The 20,051-nt window shown below is 44.9% G+C and overlaps 2 protein-coding genes across 2 annotated transcripts in view; both read right to left on the bottom strand.

Annotated features, from left to right (window-relative positions):
• Positions 1-352: 352 nt before the first annotated feature.
• On the bottom strand, positions 353-9,974 carry LOC125428845 (zinc finger protein 230-like). The gene is made up of 6 exons (XM_048489547.1): positions 9,886-9,974; positions 3,851-3,932; positions 3,002-3,128; positions 1,253-1,429; positions 631-816; positions 353-538 (listed from the first exon to the last, which is right to left on the bottom strand). Exons 2-6 carry the CDS (start codon positions 3,923-3,925, stop codon positions 441-443), a joined length of 663 nt encoding a protein of 220 aa, XP_048345504.1. The 5' UTR covers positions 3,926-3,932; positions 9,886-9,974; the 3' UTR covers positions 353-440.
• Positions 9,975-13,643: 3,669 nt separating this feature from the next.
• LOC125429859 (zinc finger protein 184-like) overlaps positions 13,644-20,051 on the bottom strand; it is a 42,211-nt gene continuing 35,803 nt past the window's right edge. Inside the window, exons 11-13 of the mRNA XM_048491389.1 lie at positions 19,388-19,480; positions 17,240-18,367; positions 13,644-15,327 (exon numbers count right to left, since the gene is read on the bottom strand). Of these exons, the coding sequence (XP_048347346.1) occupies positions 14,354-15,327; positions 17,240-18,367; positions 19,388-19,480 (2,195 nt within the window). The 3' untranslated portion in view covers positions 13,644-14,353. The remainder of the gene's footprint in view (positions 15,328-17,239; positions 18,368-19,387; positions 19,481-20,051) is intronic.

Raw genomic sequence — 20,051 nt, 5'->3', positions numbered from 1 at the left:
GAGCATCATCATGACCTCATGGTGGTGGAGACCAAGCTTGACTGGCGGGCATTCAAGGATGACGTCAATAGAAATGCTGAAGTAAAGCTTGTCATGGTAGATTGATATTGGTTTCATTCGGATTTATCAAAAATGTCTGGGTTAAAGAAACCTGAAATTTACTGATAAAAATTATATGCACTCATGTCTACTAGGAACCAAGCAATTTTCCTCTACATACCGGTATGATGTACAGTGTTAATGCTCAGTGCTGATGTTCTTTCTTTAGAGAGCACTATAAACCTTGGCCTTCACCCATGTCTCAATGTATGTGGCCCTATGGGGCTGATGTGCAGAAAAGACACTGAAGGGGTCAAATTTTTGCCTTTTATAAGTAAAAAATTCTTGCACTATAAATGACTCTGAATTAATAAACTTTAACAATATTTACAAAGATGGAGTTACTTGAAGCCAATGATATTCTTCACTTCCCTCACATCATTCAACACCCTGTTCAGACGTCTGCTGACGGAGTCCACCCGTAGGTGGATAGAGTTCACTGTAGGCAAGAGGGAGGAAAGACGGTCAGGTTAGTGTGTGCATGCATGCCCCGCTAAAATCACATTTAAATGCGGTAGAGTTTCTACTCACATGAGTTCAAGCAATGTCGCTCCAAGGAGGCTATAGAGGAGAGCACATCTGCGGCCCCTTCTGGTCCGCTAGGCCCTTCTCCAGATAGTTCCTGCCGGGTGGGTTCATGGATGACAGTCTGGGCATGTCTGAACGGGGTTGGCTGGCCAGATTCGAGGAAGGTGGGCTCCAGTTGCCAAGATGGTCCTGAAGGGAAAACAGAAACCTCAGGGGTCAAGCCATGAAACATTTGGGCAATGAAACAGTTTTTCAACGGAGAGTTGCCAGCAGCTGTGCTGCAAATTAGATTCCTCTACCACAAGAAGTGCCCCCTAAAAGCACCACAAAGCGTTTGCATACAGCACAATGGAAAGCAAAACGCGTGTGTGTGTGTGTGTGTTGGATTTATTTCTTTATCGAATTTTTAGGCCACCCTTTCCCTTTCAGACTCAGGGCAGCTTACAAGATACAAGTTTAAAATAGCCAAAGTTGGAATATAATGTAGGCACAAATCATAACTAAACTAGGGGAGAAGAAGGGAAGAAACAAGGGAACAGACAAGGTAAAAGGAAGGGGCCAGGGAGCCCAGGGTTTAAGGTGAAAGAGCCACACACGTCTCCCAGGCAGTAGAATGCAGCCATACCTGGTACAGGTGAAGACCGAGATGTAACAAGACAGGATACCACAGGTTGTAGCAGGATGTGCTGCCTTTCTTGTCCTTCTTCAAAGGGGCTCTCCTCCCCGAAAAACTCCTCATCTGCTGCCTCCTCCTCTTGCATTTCCTCTACCTGGGTCTCTTCCGGGCACCTGCCTGTGCTCGCTGTATGAGACACAAGCAAAGGCAATGATAGTAACTCTCACATATTTTCTTGAGCAAGAGGGGAAGGGGGGTCACCCCAACACACACTCATTAACCAGTGTACTTTTCAAATCAATATGAAATGTGAGGGTCAAATATGCATTGACATGTGGAGTGAAGGAGATACAGTGGAATCTCGGTTTTCATTGCCTTTGGTTTTCATCGGTTTTGGTTTTCATCGATTTTTTCAGTGAAAAATTTGTCTCGGTTTTCATTGATTTGCCCTGGTTTTCATCGGTTTCGGTTTTAATCTATTCTTTTCGGACAGATTAACAACGAAAACCGAGGTTCCACTGTATTAGTATGGTGGGAAAAGACCACTTCCAGCAAGACCAGCTCCAGAAAAGTATTGGCTCCCACAGATTTGAAAAATTTACTCTTCTGTCCGTTGAGAAAGGGTGGACTTGTAGAAATGCAACAACATAGAAAAAAATGGCAAATGGGAGCATACATGAAGAGCAGATGTGGAATGTCATCATGCAGCTTGTATTCAAATGTGGTTGTCCTTGTGTGGAGGGAGTCCTGTAACTTCAATTTGATAACAAAAGCTTTGTGGTGCTAGGAGTTCCCAGCATGAATGTTCTTCCTTGTCCTTCCCAGGGCATGGTGCAATCACAGGTATGCATCTTCATCTTATCTCGACAGTGGTCCTCCCAATGTGGATGGCCAGAAACCTCCCAGAGTCATAGAAGTTAGTCAAAGTGTGGTGGCTGCCCATTCTCCCATGGGATGCCCTGCCAGGCATCTAGGGCATCTATAAATGTCACCTTCATTCTTTTACATTTGAAATGGCACTGCTCTGGGGGCCACTGATACCTCCCCTCAACTCAAGGTGCTAGCAATCTGGGCATATATTGCCAATTCTGTCAGTGTAGACCAGCATATGCTCAGCCTCCTTCCTCTGCCCGCATGTGCCCCTATGTTGGCAAGGCATTTTCTGCAATTCGTTAGTCCAGAGTAATGCTAGTGGCTTTCAGGGTTAGGGAAAAGGCAGTTTTACATTTGTCCCATGGTGCACTTGGAGACACACTTGGAGACACAACTGTTATTTTTTGAGAAAGAAGGGTCAGGATTCCAGTCGTCACGGGTGGTGGAGGTATGGTGGTGGGACGAGGAAGATTAATGGAAGAGGCCAGAGATATGGATAAGCTTGAAAACCCTTCTTGAGACCCATCACCCTGCATTTGGGATCAAGACTTGAAGACTGGGGGAAGGGTGGAATCATGTATCTAGCAGATAACATTACCAAGAGGGATGGGCTGTGGCTCAGTAGTAAAGCATCTACTTGGCATACAGAAGTTTCCAGATTCAATCCCCAGCACCTCCAGTTGAAAGGATGAGGGAGTAGGTGATGTGAAAGACCTCTGCCTGAGACACTGGAGGCTGCTGCCAGAAGGCATAGGCAACACTGACCTTGGGGGACCAATGGTCTGAACCAGTATAATGCAACTTCTATTCACACCTCGAATACCAGTCAGGTAACGGTAAAGGGATCCATTTAATTCTTTAAACAAGCATGTTAGAACTTCTTACCCAGGGAGACCACAATCACGTAATTCTCCCACATGACCTCGGCGTACAGAGCTCTCTGGCCCAAATCCAGCAGAGCCATTTCCTCCTTGGTGAAATAAATGGCCACATCCTTGAAAGTCATTGGTCTCTGGAAAAAGATGACAGTTTCCTGCCTCATTAATAATCATAGGAAGTAGGGGTGACCAGTTCCTGCTCTCCACTCCCAAATGGTAAGGAGCAGAAGTTGCTGGGCATTTCTTGGCTGAAGCTTTGAGGGAGAGCCCAGGGCTTTCCCAAAGAGATGTGATTGCAGAAGCCAAAGGGAACAGCAACTACAGGCTCCAAAACCCTCCATTTATTTCATTTATACCCCACTTTCTCCCCAATGGGGACCCAAGGTGGTTCACATCATTCTCATCTCCTCCATTTTACCCTCACAACAGCCTTGTAATGTAAGACACGTGGAAGATCACACAGGAACCATTGTACAATGGAAAACAAACTCTTATTCAATGCTGAAGCAAAAGTTCTTGGCCTTACTGAATTGCTGATGTAACAAAGTATTTATACCAACAAAATAAGTGTCTGCTCAGATGCAACAACTGCTCAGATGCAGCAAGGGATCCAACAATCCCCATGGACAGGTAGGCATGTAACAATTGTTATTGAAGTCATTACCTGTGGTTATTGATCATGAACAGGTCAATTGGAGGCCAATGCTCACATCCAGTGTAACTCTGGGAACTTCCACAGTCAGGCTGAGATTATGTAACTGGCCCAAGATTACCAAGATTACCCAGTGAGCTTCCTTGAGAGAGCAGCAATTCAAACCTGGCCTGACACTCCAACCCTGCACCACACTGCACCTACCTGAATTTGTTGCATTGCGACAGGCTCCTCTTTTCCCCAGAAAGGAAATGATGTGGGATGTCTCTTTGAGGTCATTTCGCCCCTGCAACCCAAGAAGAGATGGTGGAAACTTCTACTTTTATCCCCCATTAGTTTTTAAACAAAAAGCATGTTAGCTTTTAAACAAAAGCAAAAATATTTAAGTTAGAATACAAAGGAACAGAATGATTATTCCAGAATTTTAAAAGAAGAAAAATGAACATATGTTAAAACAACCATATTTGTTTTTAACAAAATGATTTGTTTAATTCTGCTGCTATAAATCCCAGGCAATATTCAAGGCACTTGAAATCTGATATAACTACCAACTCTAGGATCTAGTATTTTGGCACACAGTGCCCTGCCCATACAGCATATCTTCCTGCCCATAAAGGGTAGTAACTTGATTTTTTTTTAAAGCTAGGATTCCTATGAAAACTCATGGCTGCATTCACGAATGCATTTTGTGCTTCTTCCCCAGCATGTGCCATGTCTTTGGAAGTTAGAAACATAGAAGCATAGAGCTGGAAGGGACCTCAAGGATAATCTAGTTCAGTGATGGTGAATCTTTTTGAGACCGAGTGCCAAATTGCAACCCAAAACCCATTTATTTATCACAAAGTGCCAACACGGCAATTTAAACTGAATATTGAGGTTTTAGTTTAGAAAAAAAACAGTTGGCTCCAAGGCGTGCATTACTCGGGAGTAAGCTTGGTGGTAGTTATTGGCTTTGATTTGAAACAACCATGCAACTCTTCGAACGGGTGAATCATGACCCTAGGAGGATTTACTCAGAAGCAAGCCCCATTGCCAGCAACCGAGCTTACTCCCAGGTAAAGGATCATGCTTTAATTCAGTGGTTCCCAAACTTATTTGGCCTACCGCCCCCTTTCCAGAAAAAATATTACTTAGCGCCCCCTGAAAATTAATTTTTTAAAATTTTAATAGCAATTAAACAGAAAGATATATGTATTAATGTTTCTACCTGTGGCCATCACCGCCCCCCTGGATCGCTGCAGCACCCACCAGGGGGCGGTGGCGCCCACTTTGGGAATCACTGCTTTAGTTCTTTGCATGAAAATCAGTGGGGTTTGACAGCACTTAACAGGGTTACCTACACTGCTTCCCCAAAACTATGTCTTAGGTTTAATGCTAATAATCGAGCCCAGAGGCCCAGGCCAGCCTAGATGTGTGTGTGGGGTGTGTGTGTGTGATTCCCCCCCCCCCATGACGAACTCTGTTTGCGCGTGCCCACAGAGAGGGCTCTGAGTGTCACCTCTGGCACCCGTGCCATAGGTTCGCCACCACTGATCTAGTCCAACCCCTTATACAGTGCAGGAAATTCACAACTACCTCCCCCCACAAAAAAACCCTCTCCCACAGTGACCCTTGCTCTATGCCCATGGCAAGGCAAAAAACCTCCAGGATCCCTAGCCAATCTGGTTCGGAGGGAAATTCCTTCCTGACTCCAAAGTGGCGATTGAAATTACCTTCGTATGTAAGAAAGAGCCATGAAAGCAAAGCACCGATACAGCCTTTCCTGTGAGGAAGTTCTTTCTGATGCTTAGCTGAACATTCTTTTGATTTAATTTCAATTCGTTGGTTCTGGTCCAATTATCTGGAGCAACAGAAAACAACTCTGCTCCATCCTCAATATGACAGTCCTTCAAAAACTAGAAGATGGCTATCATATCACCTCTCAATCATCTCCTCTCCAGGCTAAACATACCAAGCTCCTTCAGTCTTTCCTCATAAGACTAGTTCTCCAGACCCCTCACCATCTTCACCGCCCTCCTCTGAACACACTCCAGCTTGTCAACATCCTTCTTAAACTGCAGTGCCCCAAAATTAACACAATATTCCAGATGATGTCTGACCAGAGCAGAGTAATACAATACAGTCGCATTTAGTGATCTGCACACTATAGTTCCGTTGAAACAGCTCAAAATTGCATTTGCCTTTTCAGCTACTGCATCACACTATTGACTCATGTTCAGTGTATGGTCTACTAAGACCCCTAGATCCTTTTCACACACTACTGCCAAGACAAGTCTCTCCCGTCCTATTGGGCATTTGATTTTTCCCACCTAAAACTAGAACATCTCTGTACTGAAATTCATTTTGTTAGGTTTAGCCCAGTTTTCAGGGCCAATCAAAATTATCCTGTAACTTAATTCTGTTTCCTACTGTATTTGCTAGTATCATCAGCAAATTCAATGAGTGCCCCCTCTATTTTTTCATCTAAGCCATTTATAAAAATGTTGAGCAACACAGGGCCTAGGACAAATCCTTAAGGAGCTCTGCTTGTCACTCCTCTCCAAGAGGATGAGGAACTGTTACGATGCAAAGTTGCCAGGCAAAGAAAAGAGCAGGAGGGAAGAGGAAGCCGCACCAATGTCAGCATGGTGCTGAGGAACTAAAAGTTAAGTAAAAAGAATATGCATTGGGAGCAGTGACGTAGGTATAGATTTTTATGGGGGGGTTCAGGGGCGGGGCCATGCCCCCACCCATGGGGGTGTGGCCACACCTCCCCCAGCCTCGCCCCCAGCCCCAATGCTTATAAAAGCAGCTCTCCAAGGCCAGGGATGGCAGACTCCCATCCCCTGCCCGCTCCCAGCTGGCAGTCCCTTCTGCCCTCCCCTCCTAGCAGAGGCATAGCTAGGGAAAAATCTGAGTTTTGCGCCAGTGCAAAATCTGAGTTTTGCGCCCTTGCCCCTCCCATGGGTGGCCACTGTGATGCTAGTATCCACCCCCAAACAGCATCACTTTCAATGGTGTTTGAACTTGGGAGTCCAGATTCTCCTTTTAATTCCACCTTAAAGGGACAATCTGGGGCTCCCAGTTAAAACAACATTGAATGTGATGCTGTTTTGGGGTGGATTCTCCCCCACCCTGAAACAGCATCACTTTCAATGTTTAAACTGGGGACCTCAGATTCTCCCTTTAAGTCCATGGTGAAAGGGGTGGATTTAAAAGGAGAATCTGGGGAAATTTGGGGGGTGCCTGATGTCAGGAGTGCAATTCTTAAGTTAGCAGTACCAAACTTTCAGGGTATCTTTAGGAGACTCTCCTGATGATGCAGCCCAGGTTTGGTGAAGTTTGGTTCAGGGGGTCCAAAGTTATGGACCCTCAATCCCATCTCCCCATCTCCTACTAGCTCCCATTGGAAATGGGATGGGGCACCCCCTTTGGGAGTGCATAACTTTGGATCCTCTAAACCAAACCTCACCAAACCTGGGTGGTATCATCAGGAGAGTCTCCCAACAAATCCCCGAAAGTTTGGTCCTGTAGCCTAAAAACTGCGCCCCCTGCAGGCCAAAAACCGAAAAAACACTTTAAAAATACCAAAAAACCCACAAATGGGGGGCGGAGCTTTGGATATGTAATGGGGTTTTTTTGAACCCGAGAACCTCCCGTTACCTACGTCCTATTTGGGAGGGGGGTTTAAACTGCAGCAAGATATTCTGTTCCTGCACAGACACGCTCATATTCAGCTAGATTCACTACACGGGAGATTTACCAAGACTTTCATGGTCAAAATTACAATTGCCCACTCTAGGTTGGGAAATTTCTAGAGATTTGGGGACGGAGTGGGAAGGGCTGGAACCTTAGCTGGATCTAGTGCCACAGAGACCACTTTCCAAAAAAAATTCTAAGGGAATTGTTCTCTGTAGAAAAAATAGTTTGATTTATACCCCACTTTATCCATTGTAAGGAGTCTGAAAGCGGCTTACAAACCCCTTCCCTTCCTCTGCCCACAGCAGACATCTTGTGGGGCAGGTGGGGCTGAGGGACTTCTGAGAGAACTGTGACTAATTGAGAGATAAAGCACAATTCTGGGAAATCTCCAGGCCCCATCTGGAGATTGGCAACCTGGCTTTATTTCTGAGAAACTGAGCTGGGTTTGGGCAACCTGACCCAGGCAGCCCCCCCCCCCTTCTAAAAGTCACCTGTTAAATCCCTCAGCGTTACACTGAGCAACAACTCAAAAATGCAAACGTTTGCCAGGTGACCCCCTTCTTCCCACTTTGGGACACACACACACACGCGGACACACACACACACGCGGACACACACACACGCAGACACACACACACACACACACACACTCACACACTCACACTCACTCACTCACTATGGGCGGCTGCTGTGATGCTGGAATACGCCCCCAAACAGCATCACTTTCAACGGTGTTTAAATTAGGGAGCCCAGATTCTCCTTTTAAACTACCATTTTAAAGGGAGGGAATCTGGGAGTCCTCAGTAAAAATAACATTGAAAGTGATGCTGTTTTGGGGTGGATTCTCCCCCACCCTGAAACAGCATCACTTTCAATGTTTGAACTGGGAACCTCAGATTCTCACTTTAAATCCACATGTGAAGGGGTGGATTTAAAAGAGAATCAGGGGAAATTTGGGGGGTGCCCGCTGTCAGAGGTGCAATTGTTAAGCTAGCAGCACCAAACTTTTCAGGGGTATCTTTTAGAAGACTCTCCTGAGTGATACCACCCAGGTTTTGGGTGAAGTTTGGCTCAGGGGGTCCAAAGTTATGGACCCTCAAAGGTGTAGCCCCATCTCCTATTAGCTCCCATTGGAAAAATTGGGGGATGGAGGCACCCCCTTTGGGAGTCTGTAACTTTGGACCCCCTGAACCAACCTTCACCAAACCTGGGTGGTATCAGCAGGAGTGTCACCTGACCACAAAGCCTGGGGAAATTCTATGGGCTGAGCTCGGAGTTTGGGAGCAACCCTGACCCAGGCAGCCCCCACCCACCACCCTTCTAAAGGGAGTCACCTGTTAAATCCCTCCAAGCGTTACGCACTGAGCAACAACTCCAAAAAAATGCAAACTGTTTGCCAGGTGACCCCCTTCTTCCCACTTTGGGACACACACACACGTGGACACACACACACGCGCGGACACACACACACGCGGACACACACACACACACACACACACTCACACACTCACACTCACTCACTCACTATGGGCGGCAACACAGCTGATGCTGGAATACGCCCCCCAAACAGCATCACTTTCAGACTTGAGTGTTTAGAGTGGGGAGCCCAAGATTCCTCACTTTTAAATCCATTTTTAGGGAGAATCTGGGGTCCTCAATAAAATAACATTGAAAGTGATGCTTTGTTTTGGAGATGGATTCTCCCCCACCCTGAAACAGCATCACTTTCCAATGTGTTTTAGGGGACACAGGAACCTCAGATTCTCACACTTCTAAGAATCCATGCCAGAAGAGGGTGAGATTTAAAAAAAGAAGAATCTAGGGGAAATTGAGAGTGCCTGCTGTCAAGGGTGCAATTGTTAAGCTAGCAGCACCAAACTTTCAGGGTAGTCTTTAGAAGACTCTCCGCAGTGATATTACCCAAGGTTTGGTGAAGTTTGTTTCAGGGGTCCAAAGTTATGGGACCCCTCAAAGGTGTAGCCCCATCTCCCATTCAGTCTCCCCATTGGAAAAATTAGGGGATGGGAGTGGCACTTGCCCAGCTGGGGAGTTCTGCTGTAACTTTGGACCCCCTGAACCAACCTTCACCAAACCTGGGTGGTATCAGCAGGAGTGTCACCTGACCACAGCCTGAAATTTTGGGCTGAGCTGGGTTTGGGCAACCTGACCCAGGCAGCCCCCCACCCACCCACCCTTCTAAAAGTCACCTGTTAAATCCCTCAGCGTTACACTGAGCAACAACTCAAAAATGCAAACGTTTGCCAGCTTTGGGGGACACACACACACACACACACACACACACACACACACACACACACACACACACACACACACACACACACACACACACACACTATAGTTTTAGGGGGAAACAAAACAATGTGAGGAAAACGGCTACGTTAAAAGAATTTCTTGCTCCCACATGGCCGTTCGTGTTTGGTTATGAATGAGATGGGGGGGGGGGTCCTCGGGGGGGGGGGGGGAAACCCTGCTATAGAGAAGACAGTGAGCCTTTCCTGCCAAACGGTAAATCCCCTCACCGCACCGGGTCCTTTTACCTCACAAGCCGCTCCCAGCGTTTCTCCCGGCCCAGAAAACTCACGTGGCCGGCTTTTATTTTTTTTCAAACGAAAGGTGCAAAACGGACGTTACCTTTTCCCGCTCTAGGAATAGCTGGCCCATAGAGTTGCCCACAGAAAATGTCCTGCCCCTAAGTGTTAACAGAAGCTTCATGGGTTGTTCTTTGGCAGGTGGTGCTCTTTGCCTTCAATGCATGAAAAGCTTCAGCTTATCAACACATCAAGCTTCTGTTAATTAGTAGTAGTAGTACCCTGTTTCCCCTAATATAAGACATCCCCGAAAAATAAGACATAGCAGAGGTTTTGCTGAAGTGCGAAATAGAAGGCATCCCCCGAAAGTAAGACATAGCAAAGTTTTTGTTTGGAAGCATGCCTGACGAACAGAACACAGGAAAAATAAGACATCCCCTGAAAATAAGACATAGCACATCTTTGGGAGCAAAAATTAATATAAGACACTGTCTTATATTCGGGGAAACACGGTAGTAGTGTAGGCAAGATTCAGATTAGAATTATTATTATTATGAATATAATAGAGCTGCCTCTCTATCTAGAGTTTCCGTTACAGCCACCTAGGCCAAGGGGCAAGGGAACTCTTCTCCCCTCAAGCCAGAGGGAAGAAAGAGAGGCAAAGGTTCCCAATCACAGACAAAAGTCTTACTCAGAATAAAAGCAGAGTTTATTTCTAAGCCAGCACAGATCCCACCTAAAATGAGAGCTGCCCCGAACTGGTGGAAGGTCCAGGGTTTTTAAAGGGTCTCTTTAGGGTACATCAAAGCAGAGTCACATACGTTGCAAAAGATTTAGGATTGCAACAAATTATCCCACGTCAAACATTTGGTACAAGTTCCCAAGCAGCGCATTTCTAAACCAAGTGAATGTGAGAACAGTTATCTATTGCATCCTGGCTGCTCCGGCTATCACCTTGTTTATGGTACTTCTTGTAACAACAGTAAGGTCATCAAGTTCCTGAGAGGCCAGGAAAACATGGACGGGGTGTTTAGACATTCAGGTTGTTTATGGCTATCTCTGCATATTGGAAAGGGTTATCTTCCCAATATCTAACAGTAAATTAGCCCTATAGACTGAGGGGCTCCTTGTCTGGGTAATTAACTAAGGAATGTAGTTAGCCTAACCTAAGAGCAGAGGGAGAGATCTATATAAGTAATGCTACTATATTGATATCCTTATATTGTATTTCTTTAAAGCATAATTTCCAGTTCTTCAGCGTTGCTCACAGTAGTAGTAGTAGGAGGAGGCGGAGGAGGAGGAGGAGGTGGTGGTGGGAGGGAAGTCTGGCTTGGGAAACTCTTGGAGATTTTGGGGTGCAGTCTGGGGAGGGAGTGATAGCGGAGCCGGAAGTGATTTTATTCCACTTCTGGTCTTATTTTGAATAAAGATGGAACTGTGTTTTATTTCTGTATAAGTTAGTTAAGAACAGACTGTATTAGATCGAAAGTAGGAATTATAGCTATCTTTTGTATTTGCGTCTGCATGGAACCTCCTTGGCTCAAGGCAGGAATCCACCCCTGCTCCACCTGGGCATGTCCCTTTCATTTGTAAAAAACCTTGAATGGACGCTGACAAAAGGACCCGGAAGAAGCGCCTCAATCTGCCTAATCCCACCAGCAGGCAGATAAGGGTGCCATCATCGTTAAGTTTCGTTTCCTGACCCCAAGCACCCAAAGGACTCTTTTGTGTTCTTCCCGCCAGTGCCTATGTCATCGCGCCGCTCTGCCTTTGCCGCGAAATTCAAGAAGGGACTGCCCACTGGATTCTAATTGGTTCCTATGTGCCTGTAGATGTATGATTGGTTGTCATGTACTTTGTGAATGAATGGTTGTAGGCTGTCCTGTATTCTCCCGGACTCCCAGCGGGAGAAAGTGTATTTAAGATGTTGTAAAGCTGCTACGCAGCGCAATTGCCATGGTGCGGAGGTGCTGACACGTAGGTCAGCATCTGAATAAATCTTTTATTATTTACTATACTCGCTGTGTCGGGTCCCGTTTCTGTTCCCCTGCGCTGCCGAGAGCTGGTTGGTCTGGAGCTATTAAAAGTTACCAGGCAGCACGGTAACAGGAGGAACCTCAGTGGGGGATAATGCGATTGGGTTCAATTCCCAAAGCAGCAATTTTCCCCTGAGGGATTGACCTCTGTTGTCTGGAGAGTCATTGTGGCTCCAGAAAATCTCCAGGCCTCACCTGGAGGTTGGCAACTCCATAAGGGGAATGTTAGTTTCCTAGCAAGAATACTGGGAGGGAAAGGGGAATGTTGCAGAGTTGGAAAAAGTACAAAGTACCAAGCTGATTAAAGGGTTGGAACACCTTTCCTATGAGGAGATTCTGGGACATTTGCATTTAGAAAAAAAGACGGCTATGGGGAGACATAATGGAGGTTTATAAAAAATATGCATAGGGTGGACAAAGTGGACCAAAGTGATGTGTGGCACGTACTGGGGCATATAACTCTTTATCTTTGTATTATTTTTGCTTCTGTTTTTACACTGCCTTTCCTTGCAATTCAAGGCAGCTTGATACCAAAACATCTCTTTTTGCCAAAGGATGAATGGGATGGGGGACATTTTTTTAAAATCCAGACAAGTCAGTTTGATTATTTAGATGTCTAGCTTAGCCTTTCCAAATTGGGTATTCCACAACTGCTTCAACCAAGCTTGCTTTGCCTCCACCAGTCAGCCTCCCCGGGGCTTTTACCCCACCAAGTTGCCTGAACGTGGAACAGAGCACCGCATCAGGGCCCCCACTAGCATAGCAGGGGTGTTCTGGAGGCGTGGCCAGGAATGGAGGTTGGCTTCCACTCCAGCTTTGCCTCCAAATATGCGGCAGGTGACAAATAGATAGCATAAGCCCATTGAGCCAATGAAGGGGTTTTCAGTGGTGGGGAGGGGTTTTTTTTTGAATTATGCCTCCCCACACCACCAAAAAGCCCTCTGGAGGTATTTTGGGGGTAGTGCAGTGGTGGCATCCCTTGTTACCCCAGGTTCTGGATTGGGCTTTAATGAACCCACAATTCCCTGCTCTATTTTTAAATAGATCAGAACCTTAACCTTTTACTGTAATTCTGGTATAATTCTAAACTGCGACTGCATATGGCCATTCCAAGAAATTTGTCAAATCATATCAGATTATCAGTCTTAAGTATCCATTTTCAGTTAATTTTTTAAAGGATATATGCAATTTTCTAAGATGACAGAGACCAGTCTGTGCACATTCATGCCCTGGCATCTCCAGATCGTCTCTGTTAGAAAGACTTTTCTCCACCAAAGTCCATGCAGAGCACCTGCTAGTCTGTACAGGACTAGGATAAAATGGCAGTCTGGGTTGGCCACTGAAGGGCACACCCATGTAGGTTAGTAATCCTAAGCAGCAGCGCCCATGTTTTCCATGCAGAACATTCCAAGTTGAATCTTTAGTTCTAATACTTGTCCTAAGCATTTGGGATGAGGATGCCCAGCCCCATTAGACCTTGGAGAACTGCTTCCAGTCAGAGTTATGGAAGGCATCTAATTTTCCCCTGTATTGACCTCCCCCAAAGGAAATCCCCACAGCTTCTCCCCTTTTCCTGACAGGTGGACCCATGTTCTGAGCCAAGGTAAGCAGAAAACAAGAAAGGTAAACAGTGGACTTGAAAACAAACCTCCAAAAGTAGAGAAGGGGGAAACTATATAAAAAAACCAGTAAAGCTGATGATGCTATCCTATGCAAAAGTTATTCCAGTAGTTTGATGTTGCAATCATTTAATGTAATACATAAATCTCTGCCCATGGACATTTACAGAAAAACAAAAATATCAGTATAACCCAATCAACAACATAGAGTAAGAACAAACTAAGTTTAAATATTTATAAGCTGGAGACCCATATGCTAAAGACCCATACTCTCTCAATTTTTCCTGCTTCCTTCTCTCTTTCCACTCACCAGACAACTTGCCTAAAGTTGCCACCCTGATTTTTCCCCTTTCTCTCCCTCTCAGCCTCTGCTCAAGAAAAGTCTGAGTAGCAAAGAAGTATTCTAGAATGGGTTTACGTTTGTTCTCTGTGTGACTGAAGTGAGTCTTCCACTGTGACTGAAGATTTTTTCTATACACCGGGCATTTATACATTTTCTTCCTGTGTGGAGGCTTTGATAGGAAATAATGTAAATTGTCCTATAGAAGCTCTTTCTGCATGTCATGAATTCATCTGATTTCTTAGTGAGAGGTGGTAAAGCATCTGCTTGGCATACAGAAGGTCCCAGGTTCAATCCCTAGCACCTCCAAATAAAAGGATTAGGTAGCAAGTGATATGGAGGATCTCTGCCCAGGACCCTGGAGAGCAGCTGACTTTGATGGACCAAAAGTCCAATTCAGGATAATGCAGCTTTATGTGTTCATATGCTGATGGGAAATAAGATTTGCACAATGAGTAAAGTTTTTTTAACACCCAAATAAATTATATGATTTTTCCAGTGTGAGTTCTTTGATGAGAAGTTAGGTAATCCTTCCGTCCAAAGTTTTTTCCACACATCAGGCATTTGTATGGTTTTTCCCCTGTGTGAATTCTTTGATGGGAAATAACATACGTTCTTCTGCTGAAGCTCTTCCCACACTCAAGGCATTTATATGGTTTCTCTCCTGTGTGAATTCTTTGATGGGTAGTTAGGGCACCTTTCTCCCTGAAGCTTTTCTTACACACCTGACATTTATATGGCTTCTCCCCTGTGTGAATTCTTTGATGAGTATTTAGGTTATCTATCCGTCCAAAGCTTTTTCCACATTTCAGGCATTTGTATGGTTTCTCACCAGTGTGGGTTCTTTGATGGGAAATAAGGTATGTACTCTGATGGAAGCTTTTTCCACACTGCAGACATTTGTATGGTTTTTCCTCTGTGTGAACTCTTTGATGAGAACTAAGGTTATCTTTCCGCCCAAAGCATTTTCCACAGTCTGGGCATTTATATGGTTTCTCCCCTGTGTGGATTCTTTGATGGGAAATAAGGTATGAACTCTGATGGAAGCTTTTTCCACACTGCAGACATTTGTATGGTTTCTCTCCTATGTGAATTCTTTGATGGGAAGTACTGTTTCCAGTCTTACTAGAGCTTGTTCCACATTCCAAGCATTTAAATATTTTCTTTCTGTTGTGGGGAACTGAATGCATATTAATGTCTGATGTTTCAAGAAAATTTTCCTCACTTGCTGGACACTCAGTCCTACAGTCTCCTTGGTATATTTTTTGAAGAGGGATGTTAAAAGTATCATCACCCTGTAAAAGACCAGAATTAGTTCTTGATATGAGAAGGTGTTTCCCCCCTTCCTTCATTACCACATCACAATATTCAACATTCATTTTCACATCTGGATATGTATCTTTTTCCATCACAGGTTGCTCTTTTGTTTCATTTGGTGACTCCCATACACCTCCTGCTGAAAGAAAGAAAAGTATGGGATAAATACAGTCTGGAATTAAATTAATTAACTGAAGCAGAAAGGCAGGAATTTTATTTATTCAAAAAATTTCTATTCCAACTTTCTACCCAATTCAGGATCCCCAAGACACTGAACATCAAAGTATTAGAAGATTTTAAACAGTAAAACATTTCAGACATTTGCAGCCCAATTCAGAGGGTTCTGGTGACAGGGGATGGCACTACTGCTGTGTCACTTACAAAGGGCTTCTAGGCACCATGAGAAGGCACAAGTCCCAGAAACATCTGAAAGCCCTTCCCCCCAGGCTATACATATAGTTCAAGGCCTGAACCAGGAGCATTCCCAGTTCCAAACTAAATTTGGCTCCAACCCCGGAATGCCCCTAGCCACTCTCAGCAATGCCAGCAGGGGTGGAGCAAGGGGGGACTGCTCTTAGAGCATGCGTGCGCCCTGCGCCTTGTCCACCCCACCCCTCCCCATCTGTCCCCCAGAACCACCCCAAATTCACACCCCAGAATGCCCACTTGCCCATTGCCCGCAGGGTGTCGCACCCCGATGTGTCGCGACCCCGTCTGCCTTGGTGTGCTTGCACGCCACTGTCTGCCAGCATACAGATTTAGGCTAGCACAACTCTGTGAGGCACAGGCTCTTCTGGGTCAGGCCCTGTGGAGCCCTATGGTGCCTTCCCACCTGCAAGTTCCCCCCCACCCCATGAGCATAAGTGCTGGTGGGGTAAGCAAATATGCCAGTGCAGACTTACACTGGCTTCCACAACTTATTTCCACTCACCCAGGGCTGTAAAAGGCATTTAAAATAAATATATAAATATGAACTGTTTTTAAAAATAAAACAAACTATAATATAAACACATAAAACATGCAAATGGAAGAGGCTAATAAGAATAATAGAATCATAGAGCTGGAAGGGACTATACAGGCCATCTATTCCAATCCCCTGCTCAAAGCAGGATCAGCTGTCCTAGAGCATTCCTGACAAGTCCAGCTGCTGGTTGGAGACTGCCAGTGAAGGGGAGCTTACCCCTCCCTAGGCAGCCAATTCCACTGCTGAACTACTCTTACAGTAAACAATTCCTAATGTCCAGCTGGTACCTTTCTGTTGGTAATTTAAACACATTAATGAGAGTCCTATTCTCTGCTGCCAACAAGAAGATAGTCCTTCAAATACTTAAAAGAGAGAAATCATGTCTTCCCTCAACTTCCCCTTCTCCAGACTGAACATTCCAAGTCCTTCAGCCTTTCCTTGTAGGGCTTGCTTTCCAGGCTCCTGATCATCTTCATCAAATTAGAGTTTGTAAGGGAATAAGAGTTTGAAAGGGAATGCCCAACAAAACACAGAGGGCCTCACCCACTGCCAGGGGACAATGGCAGGGACAGATAAATCTCCCTGAGAAGGTAGTTCTGAAGTTTTGGTACCATGATCCAGAAGCCCCATCTTGGACCACCACTTGACTAACCTCAGATGGGTGGGCACCCAAAACAGGGTCTCTGAAAATGACAGAAATGGATGGGATGGCTTCTTAGTGAATTGGAAGTCAGAAGAGTGGCCACAAGGTGTAGGATGTGCTAGTGAACCCTATCCCAGCCCAGTTCCACTGATTTAACTGGGAAGAACAGCCAATGGGAAACAATGGAACTGTGAGAAATTAGGTGTGGGATTCAACCCACATTACCTCTTTTTTTTTACTCATTCTCTGCCTCCATACTCAGAAGAAAGCCCCAGTTTACTAACCCACATCTTTTCTCCTCCAGTTGAGATTAAGGATCAGTCCAGCATCTACACTCTGAATAATTATATGGTTTCTCCCCTGTGTGCATTCTTTGATGGGAACTCAGGAGTGAACTCCAGCTGGAATGCTTTCCATAGTCCAGGCAATGATATGTTTTCTCACCTGTGTGAATTCTTTGATAGAAAGTTAACATATCTTTCTTCTCAACACTTTTTCCACACTCCAAACATTTATATGGTTTTTTCCCTGTGTGGGTTCTTTGATGAGAAATTAGGTTATCTTTCCGCCCAAAGCTTTTTCCACACTCCAAGCATTTATATGGTTTTTCCCCTGTGTGAATTCTTTGATGAGAGGTGAGGTTTGCACTTCGATGGAAGCTTTTTCCACACTCCAGGCATTTATATATTTTCTCCCCTGTGTGAATTCTTTGATGGGAAGTCAAGTTTCCACTGTGACTGAAGTTTTTTCCACAATCCAGGCATTTGTATGGTTTTTCCCCTGTGTGAATTCTTTGATGGGAAGCTAGTTCATCCTTCCGCCCAAAGCTTTTTCCACATTTCAAGCACTTATGTGGTTTTTCCCCTGTGTGAATTCTTTGATGATAAGTTAAGATGTACCTCCGTCCAAAGTTTTTCCCACACTTCATGCATTTATATGGTTTCTTTCCTGTGTGAATTTTTTGATGGGTAGTAAGGCTTCCAGAGTGTTTGAAGCTTTTTCCACACTCCAGGCATTTATATATTTTCTCCCCTGTGTGAATTCTTTGATGGGAAGCAAGGTTTCCACTTTGAGTGAAGCTTTTCCCACATTCCAGACATTTATATCTTTTCTCTCCTGTGTGAATTCTTTGATGGCAAGTAAGATGTGCCCTCTGACTGAAGGTTTTTCCACATTCCAGGCATTTGTATGGTTTCTCCCCAGTGTGAGTTCTTTGATGGGAAGTTAGCTTATCCTTCCGCCCAAAGATTTTTCCACATGCCAAGCATTTAAATATTTTCTTCTTGTTACAGGCATTCCATCTCATATAAAAGCTGGAATTTTCGGGTAAATTTTCCCCACTTGCAAGGAATTCATTCTCATTGTTTTCTTTATATAATTTTTGAAGTAATGGAATGTCATAAATGTTATCACCCTGGAAAAGACCAGATTTTTTCCTCCCTGTATGTTGGTGCTTTTTCTCCTCCTTCCTCAGTACATCGCAATATTGAACTTTCTGTTTCCAATCTGGATATGTATTTTCTTTCTCCATCTCTGGATGCCCTTTCCTTTCATTTGCTGTCTCCCGCTCACCTTTTGAAAGAAAGAAAAACTTGGCATGAAGACACAAAGAAAAAAATGAGCTCAAAATTAGCTTTGAGCCAAGACTAGTTTAATTTATTACTACTTAGTTTTGCCGGAGCCTATGCTTCAAAGTAGGTAACAATAATTTTTTTTTATTCCTATTTTACATCCTATACAAGCACTTTTGATGAGAAGCAACGATGAAGAAAAACCTAACATGAAGAAACAGAGATGGAGCTCCAGAGTTCCCAGAAATAGAATTATAGTTGGAAGGGTCCATCAAGGCCATCTAGTCCAACCCTCTGATCAATATAGGATCAACCTAGAGCATCCCTGGCAAGTCTTCATCCAGCTTCTGCTTGGAGACAGCCAGTGAGAAGAAGCTCACCACCTCCCTAAGCAGCTGTTTCCACTGATGAATAACTCTTACTGTAAAAACATTCTTCCTAATATCCAGCTGGTACATTTCTGCTTGCAATTTATACCCATTATTGTGAGTCAAATCCTCTGCTGCCAACAAGGATAGTTCCCTGTCCTACTTTAAGCGACAGCCTTTCAAATATTTAAAGAGAGTAATCATATTCTCCCTCACCCTCCTTTTCTCCGGGCTAAATGTTCCCAAGTCCCTCAACCTTTCCTTATAAGGCTGGGTCTCCAGACCCCTGATCATCTTCGTTGTTCTCTTCTGCACCTGCTCCTGTCGGTCCACATCGCGCGGGCACAGCTCCACGTGGACGCTCCAGGGGCTGACGCAGGATGTGAGCAGTGCACAGGGGAACCGCCTGACATCTTATTGATTTTTGGCTGTTATGCCCCTGTTGATGCATCTCAAAAATGCCTCTTTTGCTGCTATATCACACTGACTGCTCATATGCAGCTTACAGTCTGTCCGTACCCACGATCTTGCTTACACATACCCAGAAGTGCAGCTCCCATCCAGCATGTGTGCTTCTCAGTTTTGTAAACCAAATGTAGAAGTCTGCACTTATCCAGACATGAGAAAATCCCTTTAAAGACCAAAGCACCTACCTGCCAATCCTTGCACTTCTTCACAGCCATGAAAAAAGTGCTCTTGCTCTTCTTCCAGCCAGGATATGAGGTCAGGTTTGGTAATCATAGGACCTTTGGGGGGAAACCCAAAAGAACACAATTATGACTCCAGTGCTCAAATAAACGTTCAGCATCGATAGGGATTGTGTCCCTCCAAAAATAAGACAGCAGGACCAAAGCTCATCTGTCCAGTCCTATCATTTACACACCCACTGTTTCCCCAAGTGGGAACTAAGAAAGAGGAGACATAGAAGGGAAGCCAGGGTTATTCTTACTCCAAGAACTTCCCAGGATCCAGGGCCACAAGAAGCCAGGAATGTCTCATCTTATATTCAACCATGCAGTTCTGACAGGCAGTGGCCTCATTCCCATGGCAATGCTGCAACTTCTTTGAGGCACCTGCGGCTCTCCAAGGTCACCTGAGCTGAGATTAAAGAACAGTATTTGGTCGTCGCAGGACAATATCTAGGCATTTTCATGCCTCTCAAAAATGCCCCCCACAGTGCAGGCTCACCCAGAAACATCATCAAATACACAGTCATCACCTTCCTTGTTCAGATCTTCAGAGGGATGACATTAATCATCTTGGCTACTTCACAAGGGGTTCTGGCCAATGGCATCAGTCACTAAGGTGCCCCTCCAG

The sequence above is a fragment of the Sphaerodactylus townsendi genome, linkage group LG03, assembly GCF_021028975.2.
Source record: "Sphaerodactylus townsendi isolate TG3544 linkage group LG03, MPM_Stown_v2.3, whole genome shotgun sequence".
In the NCBI taxonomy this organism is placed as follows: domain Eukaryota; kingdom Metazoa; phylum Chordata; class Lepidosauria; order Squamata; family Sphaerodactylidae; genus Sphaerodactylus; species Sphaerodactylus townsendi.
The sequence above is the reverse complement of the archived record's forward strand: the minus strand, read 5'-3'. Positions and strand labels throughout refer to the sequence as shown.